The sequence below is a fragment of the Eriocheir sinensis genome, chromosome 31 (genome assembly GCF_024679095.1).
Source record: "Eriocheir sinensis breed Jianghai 21 chromosome 31, ASM2467909v1, whole genome shotgun sequence".
NCBI lineage: Eukaryota > Metazoa > Arthropoda > Malacostraca > Decapoda > Varunidae > Eriocheir > Eriocheir sinensis.
In genome coordinates this window covers 18108642-18125408 of record NC_066539.1, presented here as the reverse complement: position 1 = coordinate 18125408, position 16767 = coordinate 18108642, and the positions used below count along the sequence as shown (strand labels likewise).

General features: G+C 37.9%; 2 protein-coding genes across 2 annotated transcripts; one reads left to right on the top strand and one right to left on the bottom strand.

Moving 5' to 3' along the window:
- Window positions 1-232: 232 nt before the first annotated feature.
- Window positions 233-10246, top strand: LOC127005985 (GDP-fucose protein O-fucosyltransferase 2-like). The gene is made up of 10 exons (XM_050875469.1): window positions 233-375; window positions 1299-1497; window positions 2080-2191; window positions 2601-2736; window positions 3293-3416; window positions 3933-4055; window positions 5520-5712; window positions 6652-6832; window positions 7267-7396; window positions 8001-10246. Exons 3-10 carry the CDS (start codon window positions 2102-2104, stop codon window positions 8149-8151), a joined length of 1128 nt encoding a protein of 375 aa, XP_050731426.1. The 5' UTR covers window positions 233-375; window positions 1299-1497; window positions 2080-2101; the 3' UTR covers window positions 8152-10246.
- A 1351-nt stretch (window positions 10247-11597) lies between these two features.
- Window positions 11598-16626, bottom strand: LOC127005986 (cyclin-D1-binding protein 1 homolog). The gene is made up of 8 exons (XM_050875471.1): window positions 16329-16626; window positions 15506-15565; window positions 14505-14594; window positions 14234-14405; window positions 13912-14050; window positions 12751-12888; window positions 12246-12419; window positions 11598-11807 (listed from the first exon to the last, which is right to left on the bottom strand). Exons 1-8 carry the CDS (start codon window positions 16411-16413, stop codon window positions 11655-11657), a joined length of 1011 nt encoding a protein of 336 aa, XP_050731428.1. The 5' UTR covers window positions 16414-16626; the 3' UTR covers window positions 11598-11654.
- Window positions 16627-16767: the final 141 nt, after the last annotated feature.

Below are 16767 nucleotides of genomic sequence, written 5' to 3'. Positions count from 1 at the left end.
TTTCAAAGTTCATGGAGAACGTGTTTGGTTTCTTTAAGAGTAAATGTTGAAAATGGTAGTTCTATTTCTCTTAATTTTCTATGTATGGTCTTTCTCCTTCTATTATTGTACTCTCGGCACCATATTAGAAAATACTTCAGATTCTCCTTTCCTGTCCACAGCTGTCAGTGGGCCGTGTGACAGGTGGCAGGGCCGGCCGCCGCCCAGACCCAGATCACAACACCGCCGCGGCCCCGCCCCCGCCTCCCTCCTGCCGCTGTTTGAAGGGCTCCCCACCATGACTTACTTCAGCACGTGCCTCTGTATGACTTTATTAATACTCGTGAGTGGCCAGAAAGACGAGTCCTGCGCTAGAGGGCAAGAAGAAGAAGCCAGGTAAGGTGATATAACACAACTCACGGCGGCAGGGCGGGTCGGCTTGACAGTGAAAGGCAGTCCCGTAAGGCAAAGCATAAGTTTAACCTGACCCTCCTTGGTGGATAGCGGCGGTAGGCTGGTAACCTTAGCAGCAATAATTACTTTGATTAGCGGCGAGAGGTTACCATCCGTAGCAGTGATAGGTTACCATCCTTAACTGCGATAGGTTACTATTCATAGCGGTAATAGGTTACTATCCCTAGTGGGGTAGATCACTTTTCATGGTGGTTCAGTTCAGTAGTAGGCGTGGGATAAGCCTTGGCATCGGCTCCTACTAGGCTGTTTCTTTAGTTGTGCTGCAGTTCCTGTGTTTTTCTGTCTTGTTTTCCAGAAAGTTTTAATATATTCTTTTCTTTCTTGTATATCTTTGATTCTTTGTTCACCAAAAAGTAGTGATTCTGCTATTATTTTTTCTGTATTGTGAGAAGTTAATTGTAAATTAAATGTTTCTTATATCGTCATAACCTGTACATTCTAAAAGAAAATGTTCTAATGTTTCCTCGTCACAGTCATCATATGGACATCGCTCACTCTTTCCTTGGTAGCCATTTCTCCAGTTTAAACTTATTTTTGCATCTCAGGCTACTGTTGATGTTGCTCCTACTTCTGATCTCAAGACACAGCTTGCTGTATATGTTGGGACCTATAAAGTGCATCTGTAAACTTTGTTTTCTATGCACTGGAGTTTGTCAAGTTCTTTTTTCGTGTAGTTGAGTATTTCTGCTCCATATAATGTGGTAACCAATCCAACGCCGGTAATAGGTTACTATCCTTAGTGGCTACAGGCCACTATTTATATCGGTAATAGGTTACTCTAGAAAGCGATGATAGGTTACTATCCTTAATGCTGATAGATTAGTATCTTAACCCCTTGGATGCAGATTTCCTACAAGAAGACATCACCAAACTACAGGAGTGGAGCAAAAAGTGGCTGCTACAATTCTATGAAGAAAAATGTAAAGTCATGCACCTTGAGAGGAGACATCCACCATATCAATACCACATGGGAAACACTCCACTATCCACCACGGAGGCAGAGAAAGACCTGGGAGTATACCATGTTCCAGGCTACCAGTGAAGGTGAAATCCATGCCAATTGCAGCGGAGTGGTTAAGTGGCTATAGGCTATTATCCTTATTTGATATTATTACAGAACTGCAACTGTCTGTCAGTGAAAGATACTTTGGTGCTATAAGAAGTACCTTTTGCAAATACAATACACTGTCGCATTGCTTTGCCATAGTAAATCACTCGTTCGTAAGATTAATTTTATTCAAATATTAAAATCAAGTAACAACTGCCTTGCAGATCTAGTTGGATATATCAATGGGGGGAGAGAAGGGGCTTTGTTTCTGCACACGCTTGAAAACAATGCCTTTGCCAATCAAAAAAATTCCCACTAATTCAACCTATCACAGTGCTGCATGTTGCAGTGGAAGGGAGAAGCAGAAAAAATTGAGTCTCAGGATAACATCAATGTGTAATGGGTGCTATTGGTTACTTTGCCTGTATTGGAAGATATTATAGTAGTGATCAAGAATCCATTGATGTTTTGCATAATCATGGTGTTCTACATAAGGTTGTTGAGTGTTTTATTTATCTATTGTAACTGTGTATAGAGCAGACACTTAGATGATTTATCTACTTTGTTTGCTTTAACAGATATCTCCTGTATAATGTCAACATGGGTGAAGGCTTCAATTTGCGCCGAGATGTGTATGTCCGAATCTCCAACTTGGTCCGCAGGCTGAGTGAAAAGCATAACTGGGTGTTGGTAAGTTGCCTGCTCTAAATGCAAATGTATTGTGAATTTTCAAATATACAAAGCATGTTGTTGTATGTATTAGTCATATGCTGTAAATTCCTGTCCAGGGTTCAAATATCATGTAAATAATAAATCCAAAGTGCCTGTGGTGACAGATAAAAAAATGTTAAGTGAATAATTACTTTGAAGACCTGAATGAAAATCCAACAAGGCTGCTAGATGGGAAGGAGATTTTTGTTATTGTTGACATGCATACTAGAATAAGAAGTGAAAAGGTTGGGTGTGGTTGTAAAGTCATGTGTGGGTGAATGGTGGTCACATTTATTTTTAGTAGACTAGTAAGGCTTACTTTAATTACTCTTCTGTAATCTTATATCAGAATGTTTCATGTCATTAAATTCTCTATTATTGCTTGTAGGTTCTTCCTCCTTGGGGCCGCTTCTACCACTGGTCCAACACCCACCCAGAAACATATTTCCCATGGAAGAGTTTCTTTGATATACCAAGTCTTCAAAAGTGGATACAAGTTATGGAATTTGAAGATTTTTTAAAAGGTAAGCTTTTACCATTAAACAGTGAATTTAGAATATAGAGGAAGATGAGAAAAGTAGGAGTAGAATGAAATAGGGAATAAACATATACTGTTGCAAGAGTAAACAGTTATTGCAATGTTTTGTGAGTCTGGTCAGGGAGGCCATGAACCCATTAAGCTTGGGCCTATCATTATAAGGATGGCAACTGTAGGTCACCCAGCTAGTCTGACATAAACCAATGTAGACTTTAGAATAGACTTCTTCACAGCTCTGGCCTGCAGTACTTGCCAATATATCACACCTGAACCCAAGACTGTATGTCAAGGTGTTTTTTTTTTTTTTTTTTTTTTTTTTAAAGGAAGAATTAGAGTGCATCAAACAGATGAGCCTTTCCTTATCTAACCAACTGCCCTGTTGGGTGGTTAATATGTAAATAATGTTCTTGTTAATTTTGACTTTATCTAAATTATGATTTTTAATATCCATACATAAATGTTATCTTGAAATCAATGCTGTTTGTCAGAACTTTTCCCTCTGATGCAAGAAAATTACATCATTTCATGCCTGATGTGAGAAGCCCAAGGATCAAGAGTGGATTCTGCTTACATCCTACAACATTATGCTGAAGGATGGAAAGATGGCAAATGGGAAGAGAAATACGATGAGAGACCATGCATTGATAGACCAGCCTTCCAGCCCCAGTAAGCTCGGTAGCTGATATGTTATTGTTTTCCTTATAAGAATAATAATTATGACTTACTGTGGACAAATCATTTTATCATATTGCAATATTATGCACTTGTTTCTCCATCATTCATTTTTTTCTAATTCCTCTTATTTATATATATATATATATATATATATATATATATATATATATATATATATATATATATATATATATATATATATATATATATATATATATATATATATATATATATATATATATATATATATATTTTTTTTTTTTTTTCTAGTGACTATATTTGTATTATCAAGAAGAGAAATCTCTTGCCTTTAAATATATCTATAACTCTTATTTTTCAATATTCATATAAATACTATATAGGCAGCTGATCTCTGTATGTGAGGCTTCTGCTCCTCACTACATGTCTGTACCTTATTGTTCATATACCTTTATGCCAGGCACTAAGGAAAGGAACAGGAAAAGCTGGTTTGCCCATTTGACATTGTGTTTGTTTTTCCTGGGACAGTGAGGGAGTCTGGCGAGGACATGTGTGGGGCTCCCAGCTGGTGGCTCAGAGGTTTGCCTGTGTGTCTGTGCAAGGCCATGCATCAACCCTTATTCAGCTGCTCACCAAGGATGCTGGCAGTAGGTAAATTCTTACTTTTCTTATAGATATAATTCTGCATTATGTGAAGGTAGACTCATTGCTATGAAAGATTGAGGGACTGCTACACCCAGTCCCGTTCAATGGTGACTGATTACACAGTCTTGAAATATCATGATAAGTTTTGACACAAGCACTTGAGACAGTGTGGTTAATGCAACTGTCACTTTTGCTATCCGTAGATGCACTAACGTACCCCATGCACCACCTGCCTTGTTGCTTAGTAATCACTAAAATTGCCAGTTAGGCAATTACTTGAATCCCACACATGTGGGGTCAGTACAAAAGGTCATGAAGAAGATAGACATTGATATCATCATATTCAGTTGTTTTTTACCAGGCATTGGTTTTTGTTTGACTTTCACTCCAAGCTGAATCCTCCTGATTACATTACATCAGCCTCAGCTACTGTAGGAGACAGTGGTGGCTGTGATGGACCACCAGAGCAAATTGATAGTCCCAAGAAAATGCACAAAAAGAATATAAGATTAGGAAAGAGAAAAAAATGAAGAACTCTTGCAGCTTGTAATTTTTTTTCTCTATTAATTATCTTCAAACTTTCATAAATTTTTGCTTTGCAGTTATTTTTCAACACCAATAAATGTGGAAAATAAATACTGTGAAACTATTTGGGACAGGCTAAGAGAGACAACACTTTGTTTTTAATTGAATATATCAACAGACTTTATTTCTCTGAGGCTGTGACATTTTCCTGGGCATATTTTAATTTTTCATGGGATCTTTTTTTCTCTTCTTGGCATAGCAAAGGTGTGATAATGAAACAAAAAGACTGTACATTTATCCAGTTCTTCCCTCAAAAAGAAAAGGAAGAAACATCATATTTGTCCTTAAAAAAAGTAATAAAAATGTTAGAAAACACATTAAGAACTGAAGACTAATCAAATGCCCAGAAGTCTTGCATATCTTGCCCCACTCATTGAATTTCAGTGTTCAATAAAGAACAAGCTGTGAGTAGTTAATCTTCATGTTGTCTGAAAAGAAGAGTGGGGATATCTATTCTATTGCTTCATCTCTGAAAGATTGAGCCTCAAGAAAGAAAATAGCACATATATACCAAATCAAAGGGAAGTAAGTAATTTAATTGTCTGATCTTCCCTTAACTTATGCTGAGCAAAATAAACAATATAAAACAATGTAAATACAGTACTGGCCGTGAAAGGAGCCTACTCTTTCAGTATCATCAAATAAAAGTCATAGAAGCTTATATGGATGCTGTAATCAGTGAAAATAGACCAGTGTATTACCAACTGATATCAGCAGCACTGTAGTTAGATACAAAGGAGGCTGTTACACATCCTGAGGGTGTCGAGGGGTTTTAAAACATAACTTCAAATTTCATATACCCAAATTTGGGTTGCCCAATGAGTTTCAGGTATACCAAACTATTATGTTTATATGAAATTCAGTTAGTCAATTATATATCCTCAGGGTTGTGTACATAGGAAGAGCAGAAACTGTCCTACATGATGAGTACGGTGGAAAGTGGTACTGGCAGGCACGGAGGAGTATGCGCTTTGCTAGCCATCTGCGGGAGGAAGCTGCAGTGTTCAGGCTCAAGTATCTAGGTTCTGATGATCCCCAGGATGGCACTGAGTTGGCTCCTGACTGGAGGGACTCAAAGGCAAGTTATTTACATGAGAACATTAGCTTAATGTGAAGTGAATTAACTTTGATATAATGAACATTACATATATGTAAAACAACCCTGTCTACTTAAAGTAGCTTAACCAAACACCTATAATTTTCACACCTTATCCGTTATTTGCAGTTTTATTCTAGTTTGCTAGGACCATCATTTCTTCTATTCTTCCAACATTTTTTACTTCACTAACCCAGTTTCTCCTTCTTCACACCTTGCACTATATCTCTGTTGTTGTCACTTTTACCATTGTTTTCTTGAATGTCTCACTCCCTCTCTCATTCCCTTAAGACGTCAATTTGTACTTTTTCTTATTTTCTTCCAAGACATTGTCTTCTTTCTGCCATCTCTTCTCCACCTGCCTTTATAGTGACCTGCCCGATGCAGAAAGACCTTTGAAATCCATTTAGTTGTGGGGTACCTCTTTTGCCAATGGGGTAGCAAATTGGCTTCCTGTCTGGTTGGCTGTGGGTTCAATCCCCAACTCTGGAAAGTTAGTTCCTCCTTTCTGAACCAGATCTTTCTTGTGCATTTTGAGACACGTAGATAATGTATGATTAAGTAGATTCAAGGTCCCCTATTATAGTGGTGGCAAGGCTGAGGGCATTCCTGTGTTGTCTATCTTTCCAGTCAGAGCAGGAAATGAATGGCCCATGCCTCCTTGAGGGGTTCAGATTGCACTACATAGAAAATGTAAAATTTGCAACTTCAGTCAATACTAAAAAAATGATCTGGTAGAAGGAAAAGCTCTGTAGTGATCCATCTGATGCAGAAGGCATTCCTTAAATTCACATAGCTGTTGGGTACCTTAAATGACTCAGACCACAGAAACATGTATCCTAAATCTGTGGGATAAAAATTCAACTCTTCACCTCACCATACATACTTTACAATATTTGTCTCTCCTTTCCTGAATTTCAGCCAAGACGAGGAAAAGCCAAAGGTGGTCCCTATGTAGCTGTTCATCTGAGAAGAAAGGATTTTGTTTTTGCAAGAGGGAAGGAAGTACCCAGCTTGAAAATGGCAGCAGAACAGATCAAGCACCTTCTCAAGAAAGAAAATCTAACCTCAGCTTTTATTGCAACTGATGCCCCACATGAAGGTGAATTGCATGTTTAAATAGAAGAATTAGTTTCATAATTTTCTTTGTTCACATGTCTTGAATACTTTATATTTTCCTTCAGCCATTTGTACAGGGAGGGGACAAGTCAGTGTAAAAAGTGGGATGAAAGGCTGGGTAAGGGGATGTGGATTAAGAGGTGGACTGATGGATGGATGAACAATTAGAGGAGGAAAAGGAAACAAATGAGGAAAAAGGAATGAGTATGGGGAAAGAAGAGAAAATGACATGTATGGAATGGGAGGTAGGAGATGTGAAGGAAAAAGAGAAGGGGAGAGGTATAGGACATGATGTAAGGGATATGAAGAAAGAGAAGAGGTAAGAGATATGGAGTAGTTGCGTGTTATGCACCTGCAAGGTGCCCTGCGCATTATTATCCAGATATTATTTTGTTATTATTCTCATGGCAATAACAGAGTTCGCAGAGCTGCAGCGTCTCCTTCCTTCTGCCCATCTCCACCACTACACACCAGAGCCTCTATTCCTGCAGCAGTGGGGAGATGGAGGTGTGGCCATTGTGGACCAGATCATTTGCTCCCATGCCAGGTTAGTGCCAGTGGTAATAAATAATATCCATTCATGATACATTATGCGCTTATTGCTTCTAATCTAGATGAGCCTGTGATTGATGACTTCATTGGTTCTGTTGTTCTTGACAGGTCAAGGGGATTGTTCTAAAATGTTTCCGTCTATAGAGAAATATGTGATTTGGGTGGATTCCTTTTCCTGCACATTCTTTGTCTATTTCTTGCATAGAGAATAAATGAAATAACTAAAAATACCATGGGAACATGTTAAGTGCAAAAATGTGTTACAGCTTTGAATACAAGAGCAGAAATAATAAGCAAGTATTATGCTTATGCCTCCATACTATATCAGATCAAAGTAAAGGCAACCCCTACTATTTGACTTCGCTATTCGCATTTTCCTCTTTTGATATTCCAAAATACCAAACAATTTTCTGGGTTGATGGGTGGTCTTCAGGACAGCATGTGGGTAGTCTTAAGCCACTTGGCGGTGACTGAAAAATCCCAGGTGGTAGCGGCGGATTCGAACCCGCGTTGTTCATCACATGGTGAATGCGGGGCCCGCACGCTAACCACTCAGCCACCACCATCCCTAACTTTATTATATGTTGCTTATTTTACAGATTCTTTGTTGGCTCTTACGAATCCACATTTTCGTTTCGAATACAAGAGGAGCGGGAAATTCTTGGGTTCCCTGAAGACACAACTTTCAACAGGCTATGTGGAGAAAATACCAAGTGTGAGCAGCCAGCCAGGTGGAGAATAGCATATTAGGACTCCAACATTTATATAAGTGAGTGGAAGGGACAATATTTGACTTAAGCAGTACATATTAATTTCTTGAACATTTTTACTGCTACTTGAAGGGATTGAAAGTATTTCCAGTATTTCCAATAGAGTTGTGATCAAGGCCGTCCATGGTTGGCTCTTTTATTTGTTTATGTACTAGTCCAAACTTTATCCCAGTTCATAAGTTTATAAAAAATGCAGCCTACAGCTTTTCGTCATCCTGATTGAGGCTCAGTGGCTTAGTGACCAGAGGCTTCATTCATTGTAAATGGTAGCGACGGAGGCAGAGTTGGTGTCCATTGCACAGGCTGGTTTGTACTCATGTTACTTAAGTGCATTTTGCTCCCTTCCTTGCCTCCTTTAAAAAGACAGTTTGGAGCCCCACCTCTCCTTCTGTATGAAATATGGTCACTGATGTTCACAATATGTCAACATTCATGGAAGTCATTCCAACATTCATTGAGTTATCACAAGGTGTAAACAAAGTTTGTTCTTTGGAGCTCAGTCCAGAAAGTGAAGCAGCATTCCATGGAAGTTTTATTCATCTGTATTTGCATCGTCTTCTATTGCTCAAAGAGTTGTCTGGCTTGTGTTCACCCTTACAATAAGCTACCTTAGTCCTTATAGACCCTAAGATGCACTCTTAGAAAGTCATGAAGTCACAGTGTGTGATCTCTTCATTCAACACTGACTAAATAACATTACTCATTAGATTAATCTATTTTTAGTGCGGGTCAGTGAATTACAAGTTATTTTTCATAAATTGTAAAGCAAGTCGTTTCCTTAGTCTTTGTTAGTTGAACATGAAAGGCAGTTGTTGAAGAAATCTGAAGCAAGTGTTTGTTAGGGAGAGAAAATGAAGTGAAGCTTCTGACAAATTTGAAATAGGAAAAAGGTGAATGACTGGCTGTACAAAGGTCAGGTACTTTTGTGTAAAAATGTTCTAAGAATGCAAAAGTAGCTGTACTGGTTGGCTATTTACCATGTAATGCTGAAGATATGTTGTGTAAATGTGTGGGGAGCTATAACTGAAAAGATAAGTGAAGACCAAATTAACAGTTTAGGAAAATAGGATCTCCAAGGAAACTATGGTGGTGCACAGAGTTTTGCACTTACCTTGTGACACTGGAAGAAGTGTGTGAAACCTGAATTTGTGAAAGTTAGGGCATTGATCCTCTGGGGAAAAGGGCAATTGATTCTGGGCACATCCATAGTATGCCCCAGGGTGCATGTACGGGGCAGTCTTCCATTGAGATAACGAATAACAACTTAGTTGTGGCATGTAAAAACAGCACCAGGACTAAAGGCTGATGCTATTTACAGCAATATCAACAAACAAAACCTGTGGTGCAATAGTAATGAGCATTACATGCTTGTTATGGACTTGTGTTGATGGAAAGAACCCTGCTGCTGCTGATGAAAACTAGTCTCACTATGTGCCATATTTGAAAACCAGGGCTGTTTGATCTGCCACAAATGTGTTCTAGCCTGTACTTAAGCAACACATTGACAGACAATGGTGTTAATTGTCTTTTATTGGCCAGTTATATGTTATATTGTAGATGAAATTATAATTAAGGATTTAGGAATAAGCTGATTTCTGTCAACCTCCCCCTTTCTCCTACCACCTCACTTATTCCCTTTCCTCCACCAGGGGAGAACAAATGGAGAAAAAACACACGTGTCACTCATGCCCTGCCGTCCTGCCTCTTGTGCAATATTCATTTTGTCATCATGCTGCCCAATTGCCCTCCTACAAGCTCCAGCAGACAATTTGCCAAGTCTGCCAGGAAGAGCCTTACTACTATCTATTGGTAGATGAAGGATTGAGTGTGCTGAGAGGGGATGTCACCCCCTGGAGAAAACAGGGTATCAGAGATATAGATTGATAGCTATTGCCTTAGAATTTTATATTATTACTTTTTTACTGATAACATATTTGACCAGGAATTTAATCATTGCAATTCTAAACTAAAGTTAGATGACAGTACTAACAGTGAACAAACAAAGGGCACAGATGAAAACACTTTTAATACCAAATTCATTAATTATGAATTATAAGAATAAACTGTACGCTTCACTTGTGAAATCTTTGACACTGCCCATTGTTTGGTAAATATAAGATTGATAACAGTCCCTTCAATACTCTCCCCCCCAAAAAACAAGTATTAGATACAAACTGATTAGCTAAAGGAAAGTAGTCTTATTACTAGATGTCAGACTCACTTTTTGAAAATATTTCCAGTTAGTCTAGCAAAGTGTACAATAAATTAATTGAGAATAACAGATATCACCCAAGTAATAACTCCTGTTCTTTTATTCTTTATTGGGAAAGACACCAGAAAGTGTTTGAGTTCATTCAGAGGCTTTGTTGACATGAGTCATTAAAAGCTACAACTTCTTCATTTTTAAGTGCCACAAAAGACCAGTAATAATTATAATTACATTATTTTTACGGTGGAGGATGAGAAAAAAGAAATGAAGGGAAGACATCTGAAAATACAGTTCTGATGAGACTTCAATCTGCACAAAGGTTAATAAAAAAAATTGTAATACAGTAAACCCTCTGGTATCCGAGCTAATAACCGGATATGGGAAAAACCCGGATACGGTGAAGGTTCAGTCTACGGACCCGAAATCCCAACTTTCGCCTACCGCATTTAATAAAAATGAAAAATAAACATATTTCTATACACACACACACACACACACACATATATATATATATATATATATATATATATATATATATATATATATATATATATATATATATATATATATATATATATATATATATATATATATATATATATATATATATATATGGTATTGAGGACCATAACAGCAGGCAGGTCTCTTCCTCTCTGTCTCGTTTCACAGACACACACATACACACCCAGAAACAAAAACAAAGGCAATAAAACAAAGAGAGAGAGAGAGAGAGATTGTCAAAGTCACTAGCTGCTGACACAGCTACAGCCAACCGTAACTCATATTCTCTCTCTCTCTCTCTCTGCATCTAAGAGAGAGAGAGAGAGAGAGAGAGAGATTTGTCATAGGAAAAGGAAAAAGACGAAGAGGAGCTACTCGTCGAGTAACATTAAAAACACAACACACAAATGACACAATATATGCTGAAGGAAGGAGGAAGAGAGAGAGCAAGGCAGAGGGAGAGGGGCAGGGAGGGGAAGGAGGGAGGAAGCAGCCAATCAGGAGATATCAACGCGTGACGTCACTGCAGGGGGTGGGGCTAGCCTCCGCAGGACAAAAACCTAACAACTTTTCATAAATATGCGCCTGGGCAGAGCTTAGAGGCATTGCACGGGCAATTTGAATGACTTGGTGGCGCGCGACAATTTAAAAAAAAATTTGGGAAAAAATCAAATATTTTTTAAAACTCCCGGATAGGGTGCACCAGGATAACTGCGGGTTTACTGTATTTTTTTTACATACAATTACTTTATTTATTTTCTGAAATCACAGTCCTATCTTTTACTTAATTTATCTTTCATACAATCCAAATTGTGATCAATAGCCTTTTGGATGAACTCCATGTGAGGCTGCTCGGGCTCTCCAACGACATGGCTCTGGACACAGGTTTTTAGGACTGTGTGAAGTATGTTGGCCAGCTGATGTGACTGCAAAGAGAAAGAGGAATACATTTAATAAACACTAGGGAGGAAGATGACTAAACAAAGAACTACTGAGGTATTTGATCAAACGAATTACTTGCTCCCAGGCCATGGTGGCCAAGCATAGATGACTAAAGGGATTACTGGTGCTGCCACCCCACGATTCATCCATTTTTCCCGTTTGAACCCTTCCTATCACTACTTTTTTTAGATGACTGATACAAAACTTGTGCATGGCGGCTGATGTGGCGTCCTGACCGACAGCCACTTCTCCACTCTGGCCTCTAGCATCTGGCGCACAACAAAATTTTGCAAAGTAAAAGTTTTTCAGGAATGTAATGCAATCATGGTATGCCTGTACCTATCTCGTGTTAAAATGATGGGCTACTCTACCTGATATTAAAATGGAAAAGAGTATGAAATACTTAGCTCCCTGTCACTCACCTGTTCCTCCATATCAGACACAGATAATGGTGGGTAGAGCTCCTGAACGAGCACGTCCACCTGGCCTGTTATCCTGGCGCAGTCTTCAAACACTTGGTCCAGCTCCTTGATCATGTCAATTGAAGTGCACAAACCATTTTTCTCAACAGCAGTCATCAGTCGTTTATACAGTATCTGATATAAAAAGATTAATAAATAATACTGCTTATACAATATACAACAGTACAAGAATGAAAAATACACAAAAAATTATATAGTGGTCCTTAAGTTCATTCAACATTCATATTTAAGGTGCTTAAAATTAACTTCTATAGATATAAATACCATGTAAAAAAGAATTCATGTTCACATCACAATGTCTGATAAATTGATATAATTGTGGGAGCCATTCTAATTCATCTCTTTTATAAATTTGCAAAAAAATTATAGTGTGTAGTTGCTCACATGGCTATATGAAATTATTACAGGTAAGAAACATGAAAAGAATTATTATTTTTGAGCTTGCCTTGGCTGCCTTGATGAGGTTAACAGAGGGACCAATAAGAGCCTTGTCTTCATCGGTCCAGTGGCTTTCATCCTCCATGTCCAGGTCCTCACTTCCGTCAGTCGGACAGTTCCAGCCACACCCATCTCCCTCAAGGGCCTATTAAGTTTGATTTTTATCATACTGAACAGTACTTCTGATAACATCAGATGGCAAGAAAACCTATGCTTACTGAAGTTTTTGTTTTCCTTCTGAACTAAAAATCAGAAAAATGTAGATAGGATTATACACTTCATTTTAAGGTATAATATAAGAGAAAAATGATTTAAATTGAACATATTGTATCAAATTGAAATCTGAACTAACTTTCAGGTATTGGGATTATGAAAACATGTTTTAATATTCCAGTGTCGTATGAGGTGAGGAAGGGACAGAGCTCCTACAATACAGGAGGTTGTGGTAAGGGCCTTGGCCCCATCTCAATAATTTTTGCCTGAAAAACCTGTCAATGGTCACATGGCCTTTTGTCACCACACTTCCTTTGTGGGAAATGGAGTCACATGATGGTAATATTTTTATAAGAGATGTGCAACACCATAAGAAAATGTCTCCCTATAGTCATAACACCAATTTCTCCATCACTCCTCGGAAACCCTGTAACCATAGGATGTAGCGTCCAGGTCACAAAGCATAATATTTTTAAGAAGGAAATTTGGGCTTAAAATGATGCATGACTATACATACACACTATATACACCACCCAGAGCCAACTGAGGGGAGGGAGGCAGGTCAAGTCTTTTCAGTCATGTGCATGAGCATGACAACACACTCCTTGAATGGACAACATTGTGCTGTCCATGGCTTTTAGGTCTTCAATATATGGGTGTTGCCCACTAAAGACTACTTTTTCTGACTTTTCTTGTCACAATGGCATGCCACCAGGCCAAGTTTGGATCTCTAATGTATGACACAGTACAAATTTAGAGTAATTTTGCAGACTTCTGTCAAGCAGTTGCTCAAATTTAAAGAGCTGTTTTTAATTAATATTTTTTTTGCTATGTTGAGTTATATGTAATTCTGACTAGAAGGGGTTTTACTTTATTAATTAACTAAAATCATTAGTTTTTTTATCTTATTGTTTTCCCATAGTAGAAAAATCTTTCATTACCATGCAGCACCAACCTCTGAAATTTCTCTGAAGGCATCATCTACCATGTTGTTTTGTGCTTTCATTCCTATCAAGACCGCTGACTTGTTGTCCAGCTGCATATTTTCAAGGTGACAGCAGCCCTCCCAAGCCACACCAGTTGAATATTTGTACCTGTCATCACGTGATAAATTAGTTTTGCACACATACAAGGATACACAAGGATATAAGGAGACTGCAAGAGGCCATATGGCCTAAACATGGCAGCTGTATACAGAAGCAAAATTCAAATCAGTTACTCAGCTGTTTGGAGAGTATTGGCAGCCAAAAGTTTTTCACAGTAATCACAATACTTACAGTGGTTTACTCCCTTCATTTTTAATGACCACCAAGAGGTTCTTGGTTGCCTGAACTGCTTTAACAGCTTCAGACTGAATATGGCTGTGAAGAGTAGTTCCCATGGTGAGTGGCAGCTTATGGAAAACTGATACAAGGCAGATCACTGCTTGCTCAATACCACTCAGAAGACCTATGGGAGAAAGCAATGGATTTTTAATTAACAATTAAGTATGCTTAAATGCATAGAAAAGCTTTTATAATGAAAAAGAAAAGAAAAAGCACAACTTACTTGAAGTCTCACTAGGTGTTGGAATTGGGGACTTTGCAAAACAAATGCAGACTTTTGTGCATTCAAAAGACAGCTTCTTTGCCACTGTATCTAAAGGAGAGAGAAAAAAAGTAATTATAATGTGTGTGTGTGTGTGTGTGTGTTTGTAATTCACCATCATGGTGATTCTAGTTGTACAAGTACTTACTATTACAATTACCCCATGTCTGATCCTATTACTACCTAGAACAGAAAACCAGGGAGAAAAGGGAAAAAGAGGTAGGGAAAGGAGGGAGGACAGGAGGACTTGAGGGAGGCAAAGTAAATATGGGGAAAAAAGACACAGCTGGGTGTAACCTCAGTGCTCATCTCTGTCACTTTGGCCCCTGAGTCTGTGGTAGTTAAGAACCAATTACCGTACCCCAGGACCAGGGTGACATCTGGGTTACTACAGTTTACCTTCCCCTGGTAACAACCACTTATCAACAAGCCTGAAATGGGATGATGAACAGTTGGGTATGCTGTTCAGGCTGGGATTCAAACTCAGGCCTGTAGATTCATAGCCAGGCATGCTTATCACTGCACCAAGGAAGCAGTTTAAGGAGGAAAGGCATGAAAGGAAGAGAGGAAGGAAAGTAAGTCAGGAGATAGAATGAAGGGAACAGAAGGTAAGGTAAGAGGTATAAGAGCTGGTTGGGGAAAGGAAGAGGAAGGGCAGAAGGAGATAAGAGAAGGAGGAAAGGAAAACAGTGTAGAGAAAGAAAAGGAAGTAAGAGAGAGAGAGTATACAACAATCTGGGCTTGAGTTTAATCCTTTAGTCAGAATGACAAAAGTGATCCTAACCTAAAAGTTGCCTCTCAATCAATGATCACAAAATAATGTGGGACAGAGACCCAGTCCCAACGAGATGGGGATGTTTTGCAAAAATCTGATATTACAATCAATATGACAATCAAATTATTATATATAGTGAGTAAAGTCAAACAAGTACATTCATAAATTTTGGCCAATTAACACTTACTGATATCAGTCCAAAATTTTTCAAGGTAAAACTCTGCATCTGCACGTTGTCCAGTTTTTCCTGAAAGATAAATTGTTAATAGTCTCAAAATTCAGGGGAATTATGTTGCTTTTCTGTCTTAGTAAATCTATTAATCTGCAACATGTATATTGAAAATGAATCAGAAATTCAACCAAGACTTTTTACCCCAATGAAAGCTGGCATTCAATGGGGTATCACTGGGACAAAATGACTACTTTTAACTCAATTGGACATTGAGATAAAATTATTTCTTCAAAATTGCAATTGGTCATTTTCAACAGAAATGGTTATAATTTTCTTAGATGATTTTAAATAAATCAGAAAAAATAGGATTAAGTTTTGCTTCAGGCATGTCTATTATATATATATATATATATATATATATATATATATATATATATATATATATATATATATATATATATATATATATATATATATATATATATATATATATATATATATATATATATATATATATATATATATATATATATATATATATATATATATATATATATATATATATATATATATATATAAACGAGGTAACCCAATAATTTTGATTAGAAATTGAATCATCATACATCAAGACCTCTTAGATGTCTTATTGTCAGATTGATGTAGAAAGTAAAAATCAGATGAACTTATAACATACAGAGTATATATCTCTGAATTTGAAACTGGCAAATGATAAATTATGCCTACGAGCAGACTTTGTGGTGAAAGGCACAAGCATAACTAGGGATAAATACCCTTTGATAAGAGTTCTAGTTGTCATAATTCAGCACTGGTCTCATACCTGTAAATTCTCTCTGGGCCAACTCAAGATTTTCTATAGTTTCATGTATTATGTTTTTCAGGGGTTCCATTTCTGAGGCTGTCATTGCACTATGTGAGTGTTGTTGACGTATTCGTTTGAGGTTTTGACCTGTATCGCTTTGTGTCGCTTCGTAAGCTCTCCCCCACTTAGTTATCTCTCGTGCTTATTCATACACTCTGCTGTTCAATGGCGTTACACGGTTTATCTTTTCAGCGATGCAGTGGTTAGCAAAATAAACACGTGATCTTGATCTTGATGTCAGAGGTCTTGGTATTATTGGTCTTGGTCAGTTTTGTTTCTCCAACGGCTCTTCTCCTGCTGAATGGATTGATTGATAGTTTATTGTTGCATCACCACCGTGGTGCAACTGAGGGTGTACATCATGGTTCAGGAGCCAACAAATTGTCTGGGGCAGGTC

Excerpts from the sequence above, each read along its gene's own strand:
- LOC127005985 (XM_050875469.1), top strand. The coding sequence starts at position 2,102 with ATGGGTGAAGGCTTCAATTTGCGCCGAGATGTGTATGTCCGAATCTCC. Across the intron at positions 6,833-7,266 it reads AACTGATGCCCCACATGAAG|AGTTCGCAGAGCTGCAGCGT; the intron begins GTGAATTGCATG and ends TGGCAATAACAG. Across the intron at positions 7,397-8,000 it reads ATCATTTGCTCCCATGCCAG|ATTCTTTGTTGGCTCTTACG; the intron begins GTTAGTGCCAGT and ends CTTATTTTACAG.
- LOC127005986 (XM_050875471.1), bottom strand. The coding sequence starts at position 16,413 with ATGACAGCCTCAGAAATGGAACCCCTGAAAAACATAATACATGAAACT. Across the intron at positions 15,566-16,328 it reads GGCCCAGAGAGAATTTACAG|GAAAAACTGGACAACGTGCA; the intron begins GTATGAGACCAG and ends TTTATCTTTCAG. Across the intron at positions 14,595-15,505 it reads AAAATTTTGGACTGATATCA|ATACAGTGGCAAAGAAGCTG; the intron begins GTAAGTGTTAAT and ends TCTCTCCTTTAG.